The sequence below is a fragment of the Equus przewalskii genome, chromosome 29 (genome assembly GCF_037783145.1).
Source record: "Equus przewalskii isolate Varuska chromosome 29, EquPr2, whole genome shotgun sequence".
Classification (NCBI taxonomy): Eukaryota; Metazoa; Chordata; class Mammalia; order Perissodactyla; family Equidae; genus Equus; species Equus przewalskii.
The window spans coordinates 18,373,364-18,393,195 of record NC_091859.1 but is presented as its reverse complement, the minus strand read 5'-3'; the positions used below and the strand labels follow the sequence as shown (position 1 = coordinate 18,393,195).

General features: G+C 43.0%; 1 protein-coding gene and 1 long non-coding RNA gene across 2 annotated transcripts; one reads left to right on the top strand and one right to left on the bottom strand.

Moving 5' to 3' along the window:
• Positions 1–843: 843 nt before the first annotated feature.
• On the bottom strand, positions 844–16,488 carry LOC139080335 (uncharacterized). The gene is made up of 2 exons (XR_011534777.1): positions 16,039–16,488; positions 844–1,275 (listed from the first exon to the last, which is right to left on the bottom strand). It is a non-coding gene; the product is annotated as an uncharacterized lncRNA (long non-coding RNA).
• Positions 16,489–16,573: 85 nt separating this feature from the next.
• Positions 16,574–19,454, top strand: BTG1 (BTG anti-proliferation factor 1). The gene is made up of 2 exons (XM_070600414.1): positions 16,574–17,279; positions 18,144–19,454. The coding sequence occupies exons 1-2, from the start codon at positions 17,132–17,134 to the stop codon at positions 18,509–18,511; spliced, it is 516 nt and encodes a 171-aa protein (XP_070456515.1). The 5' UTR covers positions 16,574–17,131; the 3' UTR covers positions 18,512–19,454.
• The last annotated feature ends 378 nt before the right edge of the window (positions 19,455–19,832 follow it).

Sequence of the window (19,832 nt, the reverse complement as noted above, 5' to 3'; positions counted from 1 at the left end):
GGTGCTCTGCAGATAACCCCTAAGTTTCTAGTATGTAGGCCTTCCTAGTTATCTACATCTCTTAGTGGTATAGGCAATCGGTTCTGCTTTAAGCTTGTCCTGACTTAGCAGTGTTCTCTGCAAATGCATCTACACTTAACTCTGATGGTGACTTCAGGAAAAGGGCAACATTTATAAGAAGTGTGAACATCTCGGTTAGCATGTTGCCTTTTGGGTCACTTGGAGTCTATAAGAGATGGTTGAAAGTGGGATGTCAAAGTGTAAGCATATATTTTTTTTTTTTCTGAGGAAGATTTGCCCTGAGCTAACATCTGTTGCCAATCTTCCTATTTTTGTATGTGAGCTACTGCCACAGCATGGCCACTGACAGACAAGTGGTGTAGGTCTGTGTCTGGGAAGTTAACCAGGCCCTCAACGCGGACCGTGCTGCCAAAGCAAAATATGCAAACTTAACCACTGCATTACCAGACTGACCTCTAATCTTTTCCTTTATGAATGCTTATCCTCCTGACTTAATTAAGAAAGTTTTCCCACCCATCTCTACTCTTGTGAAGCTACATGTTTCCTAACTTTTCTTCTACTGGTTTTTATTTTAGCAATGGGGTCCAAGTAGATTTGATTTTGTATCTGATGTAGGAGTATAACTTTCTTTCAGCTGGAAAGCCAGTATTCAGGATTATGTAAAATAAATAAATCCTCACCTCTCCAAACATATTCCTCAGAGGAGCACACACTTGATGTTGATCTTCGACTTTTTCTTGTGCATATATAATCCTTTGATACTTGTGTGTATGGGTGTCTATATGTACACCCACATATACATACACAAATATACACCATATGTATATCATGATCTGTTTTTATTTTATTCTTCTTCCGTTCGCTTTCTTTGCTTAAAATGCTGGGAAGGAACTCCAAACCAGTGGTACACAGCTCTACCTCATTCTCTTAAAAGGCACAATAGCATGCTATCTTAAGAGTTGACAAATCTGACTCATTACGCATGGCCAATTAACTGCTCCCAGCTGAAGTCCCCGGCGTGAAATCTTGAGCTGCCTCAGCTCCTCAAGTTCTGCTCTGAATGGTGAGCCCAAATCTCTGCAGAGTTCTTTACTCAACTCCTCTCGGACAGAGTCACAGTATTTGTCTCTGTCTTCAAAAAGGGCAACTTTCTCTTGCGCCACCTTCAATCAGTCAGCTCCATAGTCCTCCACATTCTGAGCTTGCTTTCTTCTTAACGAGTGAGCAGCAGGTCTGGCTTCCCCATTTAATATTCTGCAGGAAAAAGGAGCATTTAAAGCACCACTATTCTCCTGCTGACCTCTTTGGTACTTTTTAATCTACGGGGATTGTGGGGGTGGATATAGTTAAAAATAACAAGACTCCTGCAATATTTATTGATCTCTCATCAATCTTTGATTCCATAGACAGGTACCACTTAGCCAAGCTATAGGATTTTGATATTGATTCAAGGTTTTAATTTTCCCTCAGAGCTTTTACTGCCAGAGAATCTCAATCAGTTTCATTCATTCCTCAAATACGTATTGATGCCACTCTTCACTAAGCACTGGGTTAAGTGCTGCGGATATACTGGCGAGCAAAATAGTCACAATGCTGGATAGGCATGGACTTCTTCAAGCAAATTCTAATCCTAGGTGCGATTAGAAGCACTTTTTGACCTCAATCCTCCTTTGAAGCATCTACCCAAATATCTGACGCAAATTTAGCCTTCCTTATGTCCTCCTACCATAGGAAACAACAAGCTCAGCACCTTTTCCTACCTAAAACAGAACATATTTTATGCCATAGGCATCGCCATGACGCTTTCCAAGCAATTTTTGTCTGAATGGTTTAGCATCTTTTTAACAAACCAATACTGTTGCTATGGGTTAAAGATCACTTGGTATTCAAGAACTATTTATTGAGCTCCTACTATATGGTAGACACATCATTCTGGGATCTAGACCAGAGGTTATTTTTTGTGCCATAGGCTCCTTTAACAGTCTAAAGTCTACGAACTCCTTCTCAGAACAATGTTTTATAAACGCATAAATTAAAGTACACTGGATTACAAAGAAAATCAATTGACCTATATCTTGTTAACAATGTTAATTCATTTCTACAAGCCCTGCTCAGTAAACTCTTTAAATTAAAAAAAAAAAACTCCATTAATTTTAATGGAAAAATTTGTTACATATTACATCTTAGCCTAAGATACGCACACTATTTTCAAAGATTTAAAAAATTATATGTGTGTGTGTGTAGATGTATATATATATATATATATATATATATATATATACATGTAGCAAAATATATGTTACAGGATGTATATATGTATATGTGTATGTGACAAAAATAAGTTTACATATGCAACATAAAGAATTTGAAAGTAAGCAAAAATAGTAATCCAGTGAAGATTTATTGTATTGACCAAAGAATGAAGAGACTTACAGTGGGTGATGTAGATACAGGAAAGAAGTGAGGGGTTTTGGTATTGGAAAATTCATGATTCTATCTGCACTATTTTCACAGTTTTTCAATCTTTTGGGGAAGCTCATTATTATTGAGGTCAAATTTTGCTAAAGCAAGCTTAAAAATTTATTTCCAGAGCAAAAATAAAAGCGAAACACAAACAATTCAAATTATGTAGAGATGGCACATGCACAGAGCAGACAAAAGGGTTGTAAGACATGAGGATGCTGTGTCTTCCTCTCTTGCTTGGTGTCCACAGGCAAAGCAAACATGTTTGTTTTCATCCAAAGAAGGCATCTGATTTCAGTTTGTTCCCTATGACATTTTGACTACAAAACTCTGTTGAGCGAATTGGTGAGTGTGTCTTTGCCCAAAGTCATAATATTGACACAGTTTCTCATAGCACATGTATTTAGTGTGTTTTGGGTGAACTATTTCTTTATACTGAGAACAAAAGAAGTTTTCCCAATAGTGCTATGGCTTTTTAAGAGTTACATTGCTGAAAGTTGTTAACGGAACATTCATTTTATGAGGCACATCTGCGTGTTATTCCATAGACAACACTTGAGGCTCCAAGGATTCAACCAGGGGTGAAAAAAACCCAACTGAACAAAACAGACGCAAACTCCTGCCTCTAAGGAGCTTACGTTCGTCACAGTCTACACGGATGATAATTCTATTCACAGGGTCAATTTGTTCGGCTCACAGAAGGTGTGTTTTGTCCCTGATTTATGGTCCCATCACAACACAGTCCTCCCCAAAATCAAAGCTTCTAGGGAGAACAGTTATCCCATTCAAGGTTTATTTGCTTAGATGGTTACCATCTCCTCCAAAATCTTCTATCATGATCATCTCTTTGATGCTACCTGATCCAGATCAGAGATCAGCAAAGTATTGTCCAAGAGGCCATTACCTCTTGTTTTTGTAAATCAAGTTTTTCTTGGAACACAGCCATGCTCATATCGTCTCTGGCTGCTTCTGTGCTACTATAGGAGAGGTGAGGGGCCAGCCTGGTGGCGCAGCAGTTAAGGTTGCATGCTCTGCTTTGGTGGCCTCAGGATCACCAGTTTAGATCCCGGATGTGGACCTACACACAGCTTGTGAAGCCATGCTGTGGCAGGTGTCCCACATAAAAAGTAGAGGAAGACAGGCACTGATGTTAGCTCAGGGCAAGTCTTCCTCAACAAGAAGAGGAGGATTGGTGGCAGATGTTAGCTCAGGGCTAATCTCCCTCAAAAAAAAAAGATTAGTACCATACAGCCTAGGTGTGTAGTAGGCTAGACCATCTAGGTTTGTGTAAGTTCACTCTATGATGTTTGCACAATGACAAAATCACCTAGCAACATATTTCTCTGAACACATCCCCATGGTCAAGTGATGCATGACTATATCTTGTTTGTGGATGTATCTCTGCACTGAAACGAAAGTGAGGTCCGCCCTGGTGAGATGAATCGAACTCTCCACCAGAAGTAGCTGCCTCACAAAGTAAAGTGCATTTGCAGCAAATAGGAGACCATATGGAATTATTTCCAAAGTCATGGCTCCCCGAACAAAAGGAAGCCGGGACCTTTTATTTCAGATCTGGAATAAATATTCCAAAGGGAGAGGTGGGTATTTGCTTGCACAGGCTCAGATGGAAAACATGCTTCCACATACGCTACAGGTTATGGTGATAAGGCCTAAGCTCCTCCTAGAGAGATCTTAGCATTAAAAACGAGGCAAAGGTCATAGGCGTAGCTCTCATGAGGCTTGACTCGGTTCAGGGTGGTTGGTGATTGCATCTCCTTGACATAACAAAAGGGAAAAGAACAATTTGGAAAAACAGTTAAATGCTTCCAAACCCACCCATCACTGCCTCAGGGCACTTAGTAGGTGACATCTCCAATGCTTAGCCAGTCCCTTATTAGTTAATCAAATCTGTGGAATGAATTTATGAACATCGTAGAACACTTATACATCAAACATTTAGCAGTGAACTTGTTCTCAGCTCTAAATGTGAGAGTCAAACTAAGACTGTGCTACCCAGGGGCTGGCCCGGTGGCACAGCAGTTAAGTTTGCACATTCCACTTTGGTGGCCCGGGGTTGGCTGGTTCGGATCCCGGGTGCAGACGTGGCACCACTTGGCAAGCCTTGCTGTGGCAGGCGTCCCACATATAACATAGAGGAAGATGGGCACGGATGTTAGCTCAGGGCCAGTCTTCCTCAGCAAAAAGAGGAGGATTGGCAGCAGATGTTAGCTCAGGGCTGATCTTCCTCAAAAAAAAATGTGCTACCTGAAATATGTTTCCTTGAATATTTTACAAAAGTACGTAAAATTGTTCTATATTATAAATTGATAAGTTTATCAGAGTTTAATGCTAATAAATGTTTTTCCTTTGATAGTGTCCTTTTTTTCAGATAGCAAAAGCAATATACATTGTTGTATGTCTCTTTTTCTCGGATGCCAAGAAACTCAAAAGTAAATTTATTGCTTGTTCACAGCAATGTTCTCCAAACCCAGATGCCTGATAAAGACTTTTCCTGCTTTCTTTACATGGCTTATTAGGTTTTTATTTATATTTTTGAAAACATGTTAAACACTTGCTTCATGTCAAGTTGCCTTGATTTTGCATAATTTTTTCTTGATCCTGTGTAAGACTCATCACTTTTCTCATTGGAGTAAGTCCAGAAAAATATATAAATAGCACCTGTCAGGGAGGGCGAAAGTTTCCCCCTACCTTTCTTGAGTTCCTTTGCATGGCCTAAGAATTAAACTAAAATGAGACAAATTAACAGGAGAAAAATCAACTTAATTTCATCCATACGGGACCCTTACGCAGACATGAGAGGGTCACAAAGAAGTGACCAAAACTGGCAGCATTTACACCTTTTAGACGAGGAAACAATAAATTTGTGAGGAATTGACAAGACAAAAAACTTATGCTCGAGTACTTAAGTAGTGAAGAAACTAATCAGTTTGTTTACATAGCCTTTCCAGCCCAGAATTCCCTGTCTCTGATGATAAGCATGCCTCTTCACTTCCAGTGCAGGTGGGTACCTCTCCACTGGGAGATGTATTTCCAGCTTTCAGGGAAACAAAGGACAGTCATGGTGCCCTTTTCGCATCAGCTGCTTCTTAAGTAACTTTAATTCAAAATAGTCAATACGATAGAGTGGCATATCTTGGGGCAGCCTGCTCTGAGTCCCAACACATCTTCTGGGCCATATTTGAATGATTGGTAAGAATGGAAGCTACAATTGGACTCAGGAAATTCTAAGTGTCCTGATTGAAATTACATGACTGCTTTGGGCAAGTGGAAGATGAGGTGAGGAGGAACAATGTCCTTGAAGTCAATGAAAAGAAAGAGGCAGCAAAATAAACCAGATCAGGTTACCCACTGCTCACGAAATTCGAACAGCATATTAATACACTGTGGTAACAACTAGGCAAAACTCGGCTTCCTGCACCGTACGTGCAGGGCACAGCCTTACACGTGTGTATCTAGTTTGAAAACTAGGACCTCCTAGGTCACTTCTTGCCTCTCTGCTGGGCTGGTTTTCAAGTTACTTCTCCTGCCGTCCTCAGTATAGCTGGTGGGGAGAGAGGAGGTGATTTGAAAGAGCTCATCCACGTAGGAGTGGGGGAGACGCAATCATAAGTTTGCACTTTCTTCACATGATTAAACAATGAGTGTTTATGAAATCAAGAAAAATGTTTTCCCCCCCAGAGTTTTCTTTTCAAAGACTTTTCTGTACACTCTGGCTAATTTAAAAAGAGCCCCATAGGGTGCTTATTTTTTTACACATATATTGCCAGAGTAGTTCCTGTTTTGGTTTAAATGTGTTCCTTCTTTTTAGTCAGATGAAAGAGAACTTTCTTTAAAAAGGACTTGTCTGCTGATCATGTTTGTTAGAATGAGCCTAAATAAAGCTTCTGTTAAGAGTTTACTGTTTAGCTAAATCCTCTCGGCTAAATTATCTGGCAGATTTTCGTCCTTGGTTGGACTCTGTAACTGGAGGGCTCTTATTACCCTCTTTCAAACCTGAAATTTCTGCCTCCCCTGGGGACTCCTCTGAAGTGAATGTCTTGAGAAAGGAGGTTTTTCTCTCAATTCAGTTGACTTAGTTCTTGTGTGGTTTGATGTTCTGGTGTGTGGAATATGCTAGGCACCAAAAGGGAGCAAGGGACTAATTCTACAGCAGGCAGCGGCCTCTGAGAGAGTGTCTGTGCCAGGCTCTGGAGAACTGACATCTCAAAGGCTTTAGAGATGGTAGAAAAATGTCTAAAGGAGAAGAGCCATGGAAAGGGGAGGTGGAAGGAGCCCCAAAGTTGGCCCCACCAGCCTGGCATGCAACTATAAAATTAAGCTTTCTTACTTTATTTATGTATTTATTTTTGTGAGGAAGATTGTCCCTGAGCTAACATCTGTGCCAATCTTCCTCTATTTTGTATGTGGGACACCTCCACAGCATGGTCTGACGATCGGTATGCAGGTCTGCCCCTCGGTATCTGAACCCGCCAACCTGGGCTGCCAAAGCAGAGTGCAGAAACCTAACCACTATGCAACTGGGCTGGCCCCAAATTAAGCTTCCTTAACGCAGAGTTTCCTTGAGAGGAAATTCTGGGAAGATACAATAGAAAAAAAATAAAACAAAGTATTGAATTCCTGATACATGCTGAGCATGGCTGAACCTCAAAAATAATATGCTGAGCCAAAGAAGTTAGACAAGAGGCCATATATTATATGATTTCGTTTATATAAAAATGTTCATAATAGGGGCTGGCCCCGTGGCTGAGTGGTTAAGTTCGCGCGCTCCGCTGCAGGCGGCCCAGTGTTTCGTTGGTTCGAATCCTGGGCGCGGACATGGCACTACTCATGAAACCACGCTGAGGCAGCATCCCATATGCCACAACTAGAAGTACCCACAACGAAGAATATACAACTATGTACTGGGGGGCTTTGGGGAGAAAAAGGAAAAAATAAAATCTTTAAAAAAAAAAGAAAAAAAAATGTTCATAATAGGCAAATCTATAGAGACAGAAAGTAAATTAATGGTTTCCTGGGCCTGGGAGGGTCATGGGTGAGATTGGGGTTTTATTGAGGGTGATGAAAATGTTCTGAAACTGATGACGGTGATGGCTGCACAACTTGGTAAATTAACCCAAAATCATTGAATTGTATACTTAAATGGGTGAATTTTATGATATGTAAAATATATCTCAATAAAGCCCTTAGAAAAAGGCAAGATCATCTGTTCAAAGCGACAAAGGATAGATCTTTCTAGCATAAAGATAGAAGTGCTCTTGACTGTCATAGTCCCTATCTTCTAAATATTGTACAGACAGCTTTGTTTCTGCAAGGGAGAAAACCATGAAAAAAACATCCCTTGAGTGCTTTAATGTGTATCTCTTACTGCTGTTTCACTGTTGGAAATCTACTTGTGCAATAATCAGTAAGGTGGGACATTAAAAACAATACGGAGACCGTTCCTTGAGTTTGAAGGTCAGCATCAGTCAAAATTCAAATCGGTTTTTAGAAGATGAGAACGTTTCCTACATTTTGCTCAATGAAGAGATTTAAAGAAGAGGCTGCTACTAAAAAACATGCAAATATAGAATGTTTTCAACACATATACTAATGCAAATAAAGGATGTTTTGCTTTCACATTCAACTAAACCAAACTGTAAATATTATCTAGGCTGAAGATTGCTTCTGCTTCTTTTAGGGAAAACAAGTATTTCCTAAACAAATAGATAAGAACACAAGATAATGGGAAGTCTCTTACTGTGTCCCCTTCAGAAAATAAATGCGATTTGACGTGTTAATCATAACCATTTTTTTTTTTCTTCAGAGGACTTCTCCTCCGTGGCTAGAATATAGCCTTTCCTGGAATTTGGATCAGTCTAACCTGCAATCCTCCATAAATGAATACATCCTAAATTGCGTTTTCTAGTGGGATTTCCACCCTTGAATTATTGCTGACGTACATCCGAATGCAGGATAGTTTCCAGGGTCATGTTGAGCATTATATGCAGGACCTCTATATTGATTTGTTTGTTGCACTGACTTTTGCAACTTGAACGTTACTTTGTTTCTGTTTAGTTTTAAGGGAATGATGTGATGTCACTCAATGCATGTAAATACTAATCTACTCTGAGATTTTAAATTCGAATTCCTTCAAAAGGGCAAGTTGCTGCTTTTCCTAGAAGAGAAAATAAAAACATGGAGTATGCCAACATTTGATTAGAGGACTATTTTACCAAGCTTCCAGAGTACTATCTTCTTTCTTGAGAAATGTGGACATCATTATATGTTCTAGCTTACCTAATGTCTTAGAAGCTCAGAAGAGGGGCTGGCCCAGTGGCACTGTGGTTAAGTTCACATGTTCCACTTAGCAGCCCATGGTTCGCCGGTTTGGATGCTGGGTGTGGACCTATGCACTGCTTATCAAGCCTTGCTGTGGCAGGTGTCCCATATACAAAAAAAACAAAAAAGAAAAGGAAGAAGATGGGCACGAATGTTAGCAAATGTTAGCTCAGGGCCAATCTTCCTCAGCAAAAAGAGGAGGATTGGTGGTGGATGTCAGCTCAGGGGCTAATCTTCCTCAAAAAAACCCAAATAAAATAAAACAAATAAAAAGAAGCTGGGAAGAATGCATTTTACCCAGACTGTGCAGAACCTCAGGGAAGCAAAAAACAACTGAAAACTTAGTTGATACTTAAAGGCAGCTTTTACATATTAAATTGGTATGCTAATTTTTTCTTTTAACGGACAAGATTTCTATTTGAGATAGTATATGCCTGGATAGAAAGTTTGTTGGTTGGTTTTAAATTCTCGAATTTTGCCCTTACTTTTTTAAAGCAATTGTTCGCAAACATTAGTGTCTAGAGAGCTGGGCCCCACTCCTAGAGTTTCTGATTTAGCAGGTTTAGAGTTAAAAGTTTGCATTTCTATCAATTTCCTGGGGTGATGCTGAAGCTGCTGGTCTGGGGACCACACTTTGAAAACCACTGAGAAGTCCCCATCCCAGGCCTTTTAGTTTGAAACGAAGAGGAAGTCCATGTGCTCCAAATTGAGAAAGTTATAAATACTATAGGCCAGGATCATAACTTGTAAGAACTTTGAATAATTCCTTAAAGTTCCCCACTTTCCAAAGTTGATTCTTATCATCTGTTTCTTTCCCCACACTACTGCTAAACCTTAAAACTGAAATAGGTCTTTGGCAGCTGGGGAGAAGCAGATAAACATCCAACAAGCCTGAACCCTGGGGGTTTGTCCCAGGAGACAGAGTAGATGGTGGAGCTTTAAAAGGAGGAAAGGAAATGGAATCAAAGGATTCTGCTAAAAGGAAGGAAAGAAGGTCTTGGAAGGAGGCCTGGCTTTCAGAAATGGCCCTGGAGCTTCACAAGAGAAAGGTCCATGAGAATTCCCGGAGGGCCAGTGATAGGGTTCACAGTGCCCTGCTGAGACAGCCCACGCCAGCCTTTCTCGCTGCCCTCCAGCCTCCTCCACTGGAGCTCTCAGAAGCCACTGGGCTCCCCTCAGTTGCTGGGGAAGAGAGACTGTGGAACTGACCCGCTCCCTGCTTCCTCCTGCTAATTTAGGCCAAAGGAGAAGTGAGATGCTTAAACAGTCTAAAATAGAAGGTGTTTTTGCTTTCTCTTATCTGACCCTAAGGACAGTTTTCATTCTAGCAAAATTATTTTATTTGGCAGATTAATGTTTTCATATGTCCTTTGATGCATTTTTCAGTGAGCCTTTGATAAATGCAGCCGTATTTTCCAAGGTATGTCCATCAGCCATGACACATCTCCTCAGCTGCCTTGAGTTTTGTTTATTTCCTTCTACTGTCTCTACTTGTCTCCAAACGGTCTTCTAACTTTATAGCATTATATTTCTCACAGTCCCTTTTAGAGAAGATAGCATCAGGAGCACACCTCCAAGTTTGGCCGTCCATGACTTGAGAATTCAAATCTGGTTATAAGACCTTGGGTAAATTACTTATTTTCTTTAAGGTTTGAAACCTCACATGTTACTTCCTATCAATTATACTCTCTTGGTGATGTTTCTTGGAGAACTAAATGGGAATGCCTTTAAAACACTTAGCACAGGGGGCCGACCCGGTGGCATAGTGGTTAAGTTTGTGTGCTCTGCTTTGGTGGCCTGGGGTTCACTGGTTCGGATCCTGGGCATGGACCTGCACACCACTCATGGAGCCATGCTGTGGTGGCATCCCACACAGAACTAGAAGGACTTACAACTAGGATTTACAATTATGTACAGGGGCTTTGGGGAGAAAGGAAAAAAAAACACTTAGCACAGTGTCTGATGCACTGTCCATGATGTTGATGATGCTAATTTGTATGATCATTGTTGCTGTTGTCAGCCAATCTTTAAACCTTTTTCCTCCCATTCTCTCCAAACAATCTGAATTGCTTTAACAAGAAGAAACCATTTAGCTCCAAATCTGTATGCATCATCCTCTGATTTCTAGTTCTCCTGTATTTTCTGAACCCCAGTAGATCAGTAGATCTAACCCTAGCACAATCGCCTTAGTTTGTACCCTTAGATTCACACCTAAGCAAAGCAAGGCAGAGTGCCAGATGGGGAGGCTACTAAAAGCGCTCTCCTTCTTGTGGGTGAGCAAAAAAAGAATACATAAAAGGCATAGGTCTCTAGTAGAAGAGATAAGCCTACATGAAAAACAAAATTATTTAAAGATTTAAATAAGAATTGGCGACAAAAATAGAAGGCCTTCCAACATTATCCCTCTACCATCCATTGTCCTCAGGGCTTTCCAAAAAAATAAATAACTTTTGACTTCCCTGTCAAAAATACCTCCCAGCATGCTATGTCTCCCTCCGCCCATCAGTTTCCTCAAAGCTACAGATATTTATCTTCCTTATATTGGTTTATGTCTTTAAAATACTCCAAGGTCAAGCCCCTCCTTTTCTTCCTTCCAAAGAGAACTAATTATGGGCTGACAGCACTGGCTTAGCAAAGATCCCTCACTTCGGGGGCTTATCTCCTTTTGCCCCGCAAGAAACACACAAAAATAAATGCCTCATCTCTGTTTGCTGTTAATGGTCTGTAAAGAACGCTCTTGCTCAACCCTATACTTGTCAGGTAAGCTATGAGTTTTCTAAAGCAAGCGCCACAGACCCCTAGCACTCTATCTGGAAGTATATTCACAATAAATACAGCTTTAGTGAATGCAGCTGGCTGACAGGCAACAAGGAGGCTGCCTCCAGCTCAGCCTGAAGTCTGGGTCTAAAGGTGCCTTCAGGGGAGGGGAGGGGCCACAGGGGGAGCAAGACCTTTGCTAGATGGCATTACACAGGGAGGTGGGGCGAGGCCTTGCGGAGGACAAATGGGTGAACTGTAATACAGTAGTCCCCATTACCCGAGGCGGGTAGTTCCAAGACTCCCAGTGGATGCCTGAAACCTCACATAGCACCCAGCCCAATAGGTACTATGGTTTTTCCTATACGTACACACTTATGACAAAGTTTAATTTATAAATTAGGCACAGCAAGAGATTAACAACAGTAAAATAGAACAATGATAATATACTGTAATAAAAGTTACATAGATCTTAGCAACCTCAGCATACAATTTTTTTTCTTTCCTCATTAAGTTGAGAACTTTCATCTTTTCACTTAAAGGAAGCACTTTACACCTTCTCTTTGGCATATCTGAACTGCCAGCATCATTACTCTTGTGCTTTGGGGCCATTATTCAGTAAATAAGAGTTACTTGAACACCAGCACTGTGATACCATGACAGACAGTCAGTTGACCTGATAATCCAGATGGCTAGGAAGTGATTAACCATAGGTAACAGGTACCCTGGACAAAGGGTTGATTCACGGCCCTGGGGAGGGAGCAGGATGGCGCAAGATTTCATCCGGCTACTCAGAATGGTGCACAATTTAAAACTTACGAATTGCTTATTTCTGGAATTTTTCGTTTAATATTTTTGGACCTTGGTTGACCCCAGGTAGCTGAAGCCTTGGAAATCGAAACAGTAGATAACGTCACAGCCGTTTAAAAAATTCTGGGACTTTCCTAGCAATAATCCAGGAATCCTGGATCCCAAGGATGAAGCAAGAGACTGGAGTATTGGCAGGACACCTTAAGAGCCACTTCAGGAGAGAACGGCAACATGAGAGAGCGGCACACAAGCAAGTGACACTCGTGGGTAACCTGATGTCAAAATACCAAAATATATCTACATAGCATAAGGGGAAATGAAGCAAAAACCTGAAATGGGGGCAATGTGGACATTACCACAGTATTCCTCAGCGGCACATCTAAGTCCCTTTGCTGTCCATTTCATTTCCCTTGGAAATGCAGTCTATCCTAAAACAATGTTTATCCACAAAAGCAATTCATGCAATAATCTAACACTTACGGCAGCCAGGAAAAAAGCGCCATAGGGTTTAGCTACTTATCTTCTTTCCTCCAGTACTGATTGTCCCATTTTAAGCAGCAAGAACTCTCTCCATATTATTTTTCACCTGACGAATTGCAGGTAATGGTTTTGATTTGGCTCATTTGTATTTAGGTATGCCTACTTAACATCATTTGACAGTATTTATGTGTGTTGGGTTGTTTTTTAGGCACTGGGGGTACAACAGTGAACAATGCAGATGCCTGCCCTCAAGAGACTTACAGACTAGAAAGGAAGAGAGACCAGTAAACATAGCTAGTATATCTCGTAAGTACCAGAGCCAGGACAAGGCAGAGCAGGATACTATAGACGTTTACTCACGTCCAGAGGGTCAGAGAAGGCTTCTTGGAGGGTGAGCAGAAACTAGGTAAAGTGGAAAGGGAGGAGGCAACCCAGGCAGTGGGAAGAGCCTATCAAATGAGTAGCATAATAGCTGAATTTAGTGCTGTCACATTCGTAGATTAATAGTTTAGATGAGTTCCCAAATGCAGGGCCATGATGGAACGCAAAAAGTGACATTTAGTGACTTTAAGTTTATTCAATTAAAAAAACCATGCTTTATTCTGATATGGGAACCTTTCCTACTTTGGGGATGTTAAAATATCATCTTTTCCCCCAAATGATACAGTAAACGATAATGTGATTTAAAAAAAAATTTTTTTGGCAAAATAAAAAGATTTTCAACCTTGTGTTGATCCCTAAATTTTACCAGTCTATGAAATAGAGAAAAGAAGTTCATTCTCCTACCCTATATAAATGTTTATTTTTCTCTTTTTTGTGAAAAAACACAATCCTCAAAAAGTCTACAGGGAGCTCTGATTTGTTAGTCCAGAGCAAAGCGTTCTAGTAACATTTGAGATGAAGGAAAGGAACATAAATCCCCAGCCCTTTGATATTCTAGTTAGTTGTCCATTAGTTACCTCTATAGAAAGTGCTTTTTGAACTTTTTTTTTTTGAGGAAGATTAGCCCTGAGCTAACGTCTGCTGCCAAGCCTCCTCTTTTTGCTGAGGAAGATTGGCCCCGAGCTAACATCTGTGCCCATCTTCCTATACTTTACAGGAGGGACGCCTGCCACAGCATGGCTTGACAAGCCGTGCGTAGGTCCACACCCGGGATCCGAACAGGTGAACCCTGGGATGCTGAAGCCGACCGTGTGAACTTACCCACTGCGCCACTGGGCCAGCCCCTAAGATTTTCATTTTAGTGCTTTGATGGAAAATTTTCTAGGTTTTAAGAATTTGGTAATAATATTATGATATTGCTGGATGATACTATAAGACCACTAATATATATATTTGAATGCTTACTTTAGTCTCTTGTAATTATTCCGTTCAGTCCTCACCCACCACAACCTTTACCTTTCTTAGGAGATTCTTATGCAGAGAGGTTAAGTAACTTCCCTAAGGACACAGAGCCAAGTGATGGCTTTGTGAACAGTTGCGACTGCCCTGTACCTTAACATAACAACAACATGAGACAGTGCCTTTATAATTCAAAAGCTATGCAGAAACACTTTTTTGGATGGGAAGAGCCTGACTAAACTTCTGGAAAAATATTACTAAACATACGTACGTCCAGAATTGAAAACCATTAGCAATTAACATTGCGCACTATCTAAAGCTTGCATTTAGAACGAATATTTATTTCCATTTTTTTTCCTGCGTGCTGCCTAGATCCCCCAGGTAAAAGAGTAATTTCTTAAATCCATTTGTCTCTTAAAGGAATGATTTAAGGTGGGAGACACACACATACAATAAAAAACAGTGGGGGGAAACCATTCAAGAATATGTGAGTTAAACTTTTTGTTCACTCTATTCAACTGATTTTAACAAGCTTTCAGAACAGGTCCAGCTGCTGCTTGAGAAAGCAGTTAACAGTGGAGAGAACATGGACTTGGGAGACAAGTCTGAGTTCAAATCCTAGCATTTTGTTAACGTCTTTATTTCTGTTCTGTGGATGAGTCAATTTAAGCTCAGAATTATTGGAAGGCCAAGGTGGAGACCAGGCTTGAAGGAGAAAAACTTTCATCTGCTTTCTAATCTAATCCTCAAATGACTGATAATACAAGGAAAATGAACAGAGCAGATTAAGGGTGGGTGGGGTTAGGATGAGTATCAGAAGATCTTACTCTAGGGGTATGGGGATTTTAAGGACTTCTGTTTCTCTATCTCCTTTTTGGGTAGTAAAAGAGGTTTCCTGTCCCCAGCGAAGTAATTACCTTGACATTTATTTTTAAGCACAGTTCCATCTGAAAAGTACTAGAAGGAAACCAAGTTACCTTATTTACCACTATTTTTGAGGCATTTATTCAAAGAAAACTAACACTTTCACAAAAATGCATGCTTTTTAACAATACTATTGTTAAATTATCTCACATGTAACTACCTAATTATGGTATTTACGAATGAATGAAAAAATAGCCTCCAAGTTATTCTTTCAAACCCAGTTTTACGTATTCCATTAAGCAATGAAACTTGTCTCCTTTTATTTAATAACAAGCCCTACTGTTGCTTCATTTCTATACCCTTTGGCTCAGTATTTTAAAAAAAGCCAAACTCAACGTGGTGTGTTTTGCAATATTGATGACCAGCTAAGCTCAGGATATTTATTTCCATCTGGTATAGTTCAGCTTCTGCCTCTTGTTTGCTTTCCCCATCTGCCCGCCTCACCGTCTCTTTTTTTCCTCCTCCTTAATGGAGTTCGGGTTAACCCTCTATCAGGCCTCATCATTCAGCAGGCTCACGCCTTCGTACCAGTCTTTTTTTCTAGTTTTGCAAGCAGGGTTTCAAGTAAACTTAAACGTCTACGCCTAATACTTCCACAAGCTTCAAATTTTATCCTTATTTTTCTGCTGTTTTTATAAAAAGCAGCAGAACTCTGAGGCTCAGACAGTTATTTGGTCAAAAAAGGGGGAAATGATCTTTGGTTTTGCGTATAAACGGTGTAAAATGCATTTTACGGTTTTTTTTTTTTCCAATACAGACTAAACTTTACGAGATCCGCCTTGCTATATTTATCTTCAGTAACTGGCTTTCTTATCAGCATTTCAGCTGGATTCAGTAAGGTCTCCACTCTTCTCTCCTTTGACTCCAGAAGTTACTGAAACTAACCACAAAAGGCTTACTAACCTTTCATTTATTTTGCAATTAAACTTTCACAAAGACATCCTCCCATTTCTCCCCGAGGATGGAGCAGAAACAGCTCCGTGGCGTTGGCTGCACGTCTGCGAGGAGACCGGGGCTCTCTGAAGCTGCAGAAAGCCCCTCGAGAGCCCGTCCCCTCCACTTTTCTCCGCACCCTCGCTGCGCGCCCCCCGCACCTTCAGCACAGGCACCCGCATCCCGCTGCTCCGCACGCTCCTCCGGCTTGTGGAGCAAGCCGCGTAGACCTGGAGCGGGGACGGGATGTAAACACTGAGTACTCAAGGCGGCTAGCGCCCCGGAGCTGCAGCCCGAGCCGAGCAGCCGGCGCGCGTGTAGACAGCCTGAGCGGGGCGGCTTTTATGTGCACAGCACTTAGACTCCTCGCTAGCAAGCCCGGGCAGCGCACACTTGCAGAGGATGCCCTGGCGCAGGGCCTCGAGTAGCTGAAGGGGGAAGGAGGAGCCAGGGCTGTGGGCGGGGCTTTCACACGCGCACCCTCCGGTTTCCTCCATGCCCAGCCACAGCTCCCAGTTCTCTGGCCGCCACTCGGGGTTTATTTGTTTACAAGCGGATTACGTCAGCTCCTCCCTCTCTTCGCGGCCTCTGGCCCCGCCCCCTGGCCCCTTTTCCCGCCCCCTCCGGCTCCGAATCTGCTTGCGTCACAATGGTGCGATCTCCGGATTGGCTGGGGTCGGCCGTCACGCTCCAGCTACGCCACTTCCTTTCCGCGGCGCTATAAAAAGTGCTGCACGGCGCCTGCTCCTCTTCGCCCGTCGGAGCTGGAAATGCCGCTGTTGGGGTTTTCGGAGGCTGCGGCGCTGGAGGCGGAGGCGGCTGGGGAAGTCCGAGCGATGTGACCGGGCTGCCGTCGCTCGTCTCTTCCTCTTTCCTGCCGCCTCTCGTCTCGAAAAGAACTTTTTGACTCTAAAGAAAAGAGAAAAAAAGTAGCCGTCCGCCCCTCACGCTCTCTGTCCCTCTCAGCCCTCTGTCCTGGGAGGGAGCCCGGGGTGGCCGCTCCGCCGTCGGGGCCGCGCCGCCGAGCCCCGGCCGCCCCGGGCCGCCCCCGTCCGCCGCCCCCATGCATCCCTTCTACACTCGGGCCGCCACCATGATAGGCGAGATCGCCGCCGCCGTGTCCTTCATCTCCAAGTTCCTCCGCACCAAGGGGCTCACGAGCGAGCGACAGCTGCAGACCTTCAGCCAGAGCCTGCAGGAGCTGCTAGCAGGTGAGCGGGCCGCGGGGAGGGCGCGGGCGCCGGGGGTCCGGAGCGGGCGGGCCGGCGGGAGCCTCGGCGGCGTCCCGGGGCCGGCGCGCTGGGCGGCAGCTAACGCGGCGCCCGGCCGGGGTCTGGGGGCTGGGTCTGGGGCGCCCCCTCTTCCCTGGCTGGCCGATGGAGGGGAGAAGGAAACAGACACAACAAAGAAACTAAAGCCACCCGGGGCGGGACTGCGGGCCGCGGACGGGCCGCCGATCGGGGGACAAAGGAGCCGCGGGCCTGGGGTTAGTTCGACGTCCTCCCGCCCTAACCCCCTCCAGCCGGTGGGGGCTCGGCGCCCGGGCCCCGGGTGGGACCTCGCGCCGCCCGCTGCACCGGAGCCAGCCCGGGACGGACGTGCCGGCTCCCCGCGCCTCCTGCCCCTGCCTATTAATCATCGGATTTGTCACCGGTGCAATTACAGCCCTGCCCAGAGCGTGGTTTAGGGTTGCTTGTTTTTCTTCCCTTCGGGCTTAACAGTCCGGTGGCGCTTCTCTCTTCCAAGACCATAAACCCCATTGTGTGCGGCTGGGGTGGGGTGGAGAAAGTAAACAGGTTCGCGTCTGGCCGGGGCCGCGCGCCTCGTTCCTGTTTTGGCGGCTCACCCGGTCGGTTCCGGAGATGGTTTTGTCCCGTCCTAAGGCGTCGTTTCTAAACCTCTGCCCGCGCTTTCCCCACCCCGCACACGCACTGCAGCGCCTGCTGTGCGGGGCTTTTTCAAAAGTTGGGGAGTTTTCATTTTCACTCTTGCGAGGAGCCAGCGGAGGAAGGAAACTGCCGCGGGAGCGCACAGTAAAGACCTAAGCATTGTTTCTCTGTTCTTTTCTTCTATAGAACATTACAAACATCACTGGTTCCCAGAAAAGCCATGCAAGGGATCAGGTTACCGTTGTATTCGCATCAACCATAAAATGGATCCTCTGATTGGACAGGCAGCACAGCGGATTGGACTGAGCAGTCAGGAGCTGTTCAGGCTTCTCCCAAGTGAACTCACACTCTGGGTTGACCCCTACGAAGTGTCCTACAGAATCGGAGAGGATGGCTCCATCTGTGTGCTGTATGAAGCCTCACCAGCAGGAGGTAGCACTCAAAACAGCACCAACGTGCAAATGGTAGACAGCAGAATCAGCTGTAAGGAGGAACTTCTCTTGGGCAGAACAAGCCCTTCCAAGAACTACAATATGATGACTGTATCAGGTTAAGATATAGTCTATGGATGGATCATCTTATAATGGATGGATAAATTTGAGTTTTGCTTTGGGTGGGCTCCTCTTGGGGATGGATTATGGAATTTAAACCATGTCACAGCTGTGAAGATCTGGCACAAGATAGAGTGGTAAAAAATTTTTTTAAGTGACAGTGCCATAGTTTGGACAGTACCTTTCAATGATTTAATAGCCTGTGAGTCCAAGTTAATTATCACTTTAATTGCTAGGGAGTGAAGTCCCAGGATGGTTTCAGTTTCTCCCAGATGTTAGACCTAAATTTTTACGTGAGTCCCTTTAACACAAATCTGTATTTCAAAGAACCTTTCTCTGCAGTAGATCTCGCAGAGGAAATTTGCACTATTACACTTGAAAATTGTTAACCTTTTGGCAGCTCAATAGGAAAGCTCAACATTTTAAACTTGGTAGTACTGGAAGTTTTATGACAAGACTTTTACCTAGCACTTAAATATGTATAAATGTACATAAGACAAACTAGTAAGCATGACCTGGGGAAATGGTCAGACCTTGTATTGTGTTTTTGGCCTTGAAAGTAGCAAGTGACCAGAATCTGCCATGGCAACAGGCTTTAAAAAAGACCTTTAAAAAGACACTGTCTCAACTGTGGTGTTAGCACCAGCCAGCTCTCTGTACATTTGCTAGCTTGTAGTTTTCTAAGACTGAGTAAACTTCTTATTTTTAGAAAGTGGAGGTCTGGTTTGTAACTTTCCTTGTACTTAATTGGGTAAAAGTCTTTTCCACAAACCACCATCTATTTTGTGAACTTTGTTAGTCATCTTTTATTTGGTAAATTATGAACTGGTGTAAATTTGTACAGTTCATGTATATTGATTGTGGCAAAGTTGTACAGATTTCTATATTTTGGATGAGAAATTTTTCTTCTCTCTATAATAAATTGTTTCTTATCTTGGCATTTTAATCAATCTCTTGTCATGATTATGGAGGTTCAGCTAAAAAAAATAATTCCCAGAAGACTTAGGTTCTGTAAGCTGTGTGAATGTCAGTTGCACACTGGTCATGCTGGAAGACGTTTGGTTAGGAGCGAAGTGTTCTGTGTATATGGATTAAGGTGTTAGAGGAAACACAGGGGTGACTTTTTTTTATAAAATCTCTAAAAACGTGGACACATTCCCAGGCTAATCGCATGAAATGAGGACAAAAGACAAAGGTAACATCTACTAAAAAAGGGATACTCAAAGGATGACATTCATTGCTTCCCTGTTGAAGTGAAGACATAAAGGTTCCATTCTGGCCCACCTTTGAAAAACAGTTATTTTGCCCCATGGATTCCTTGTTC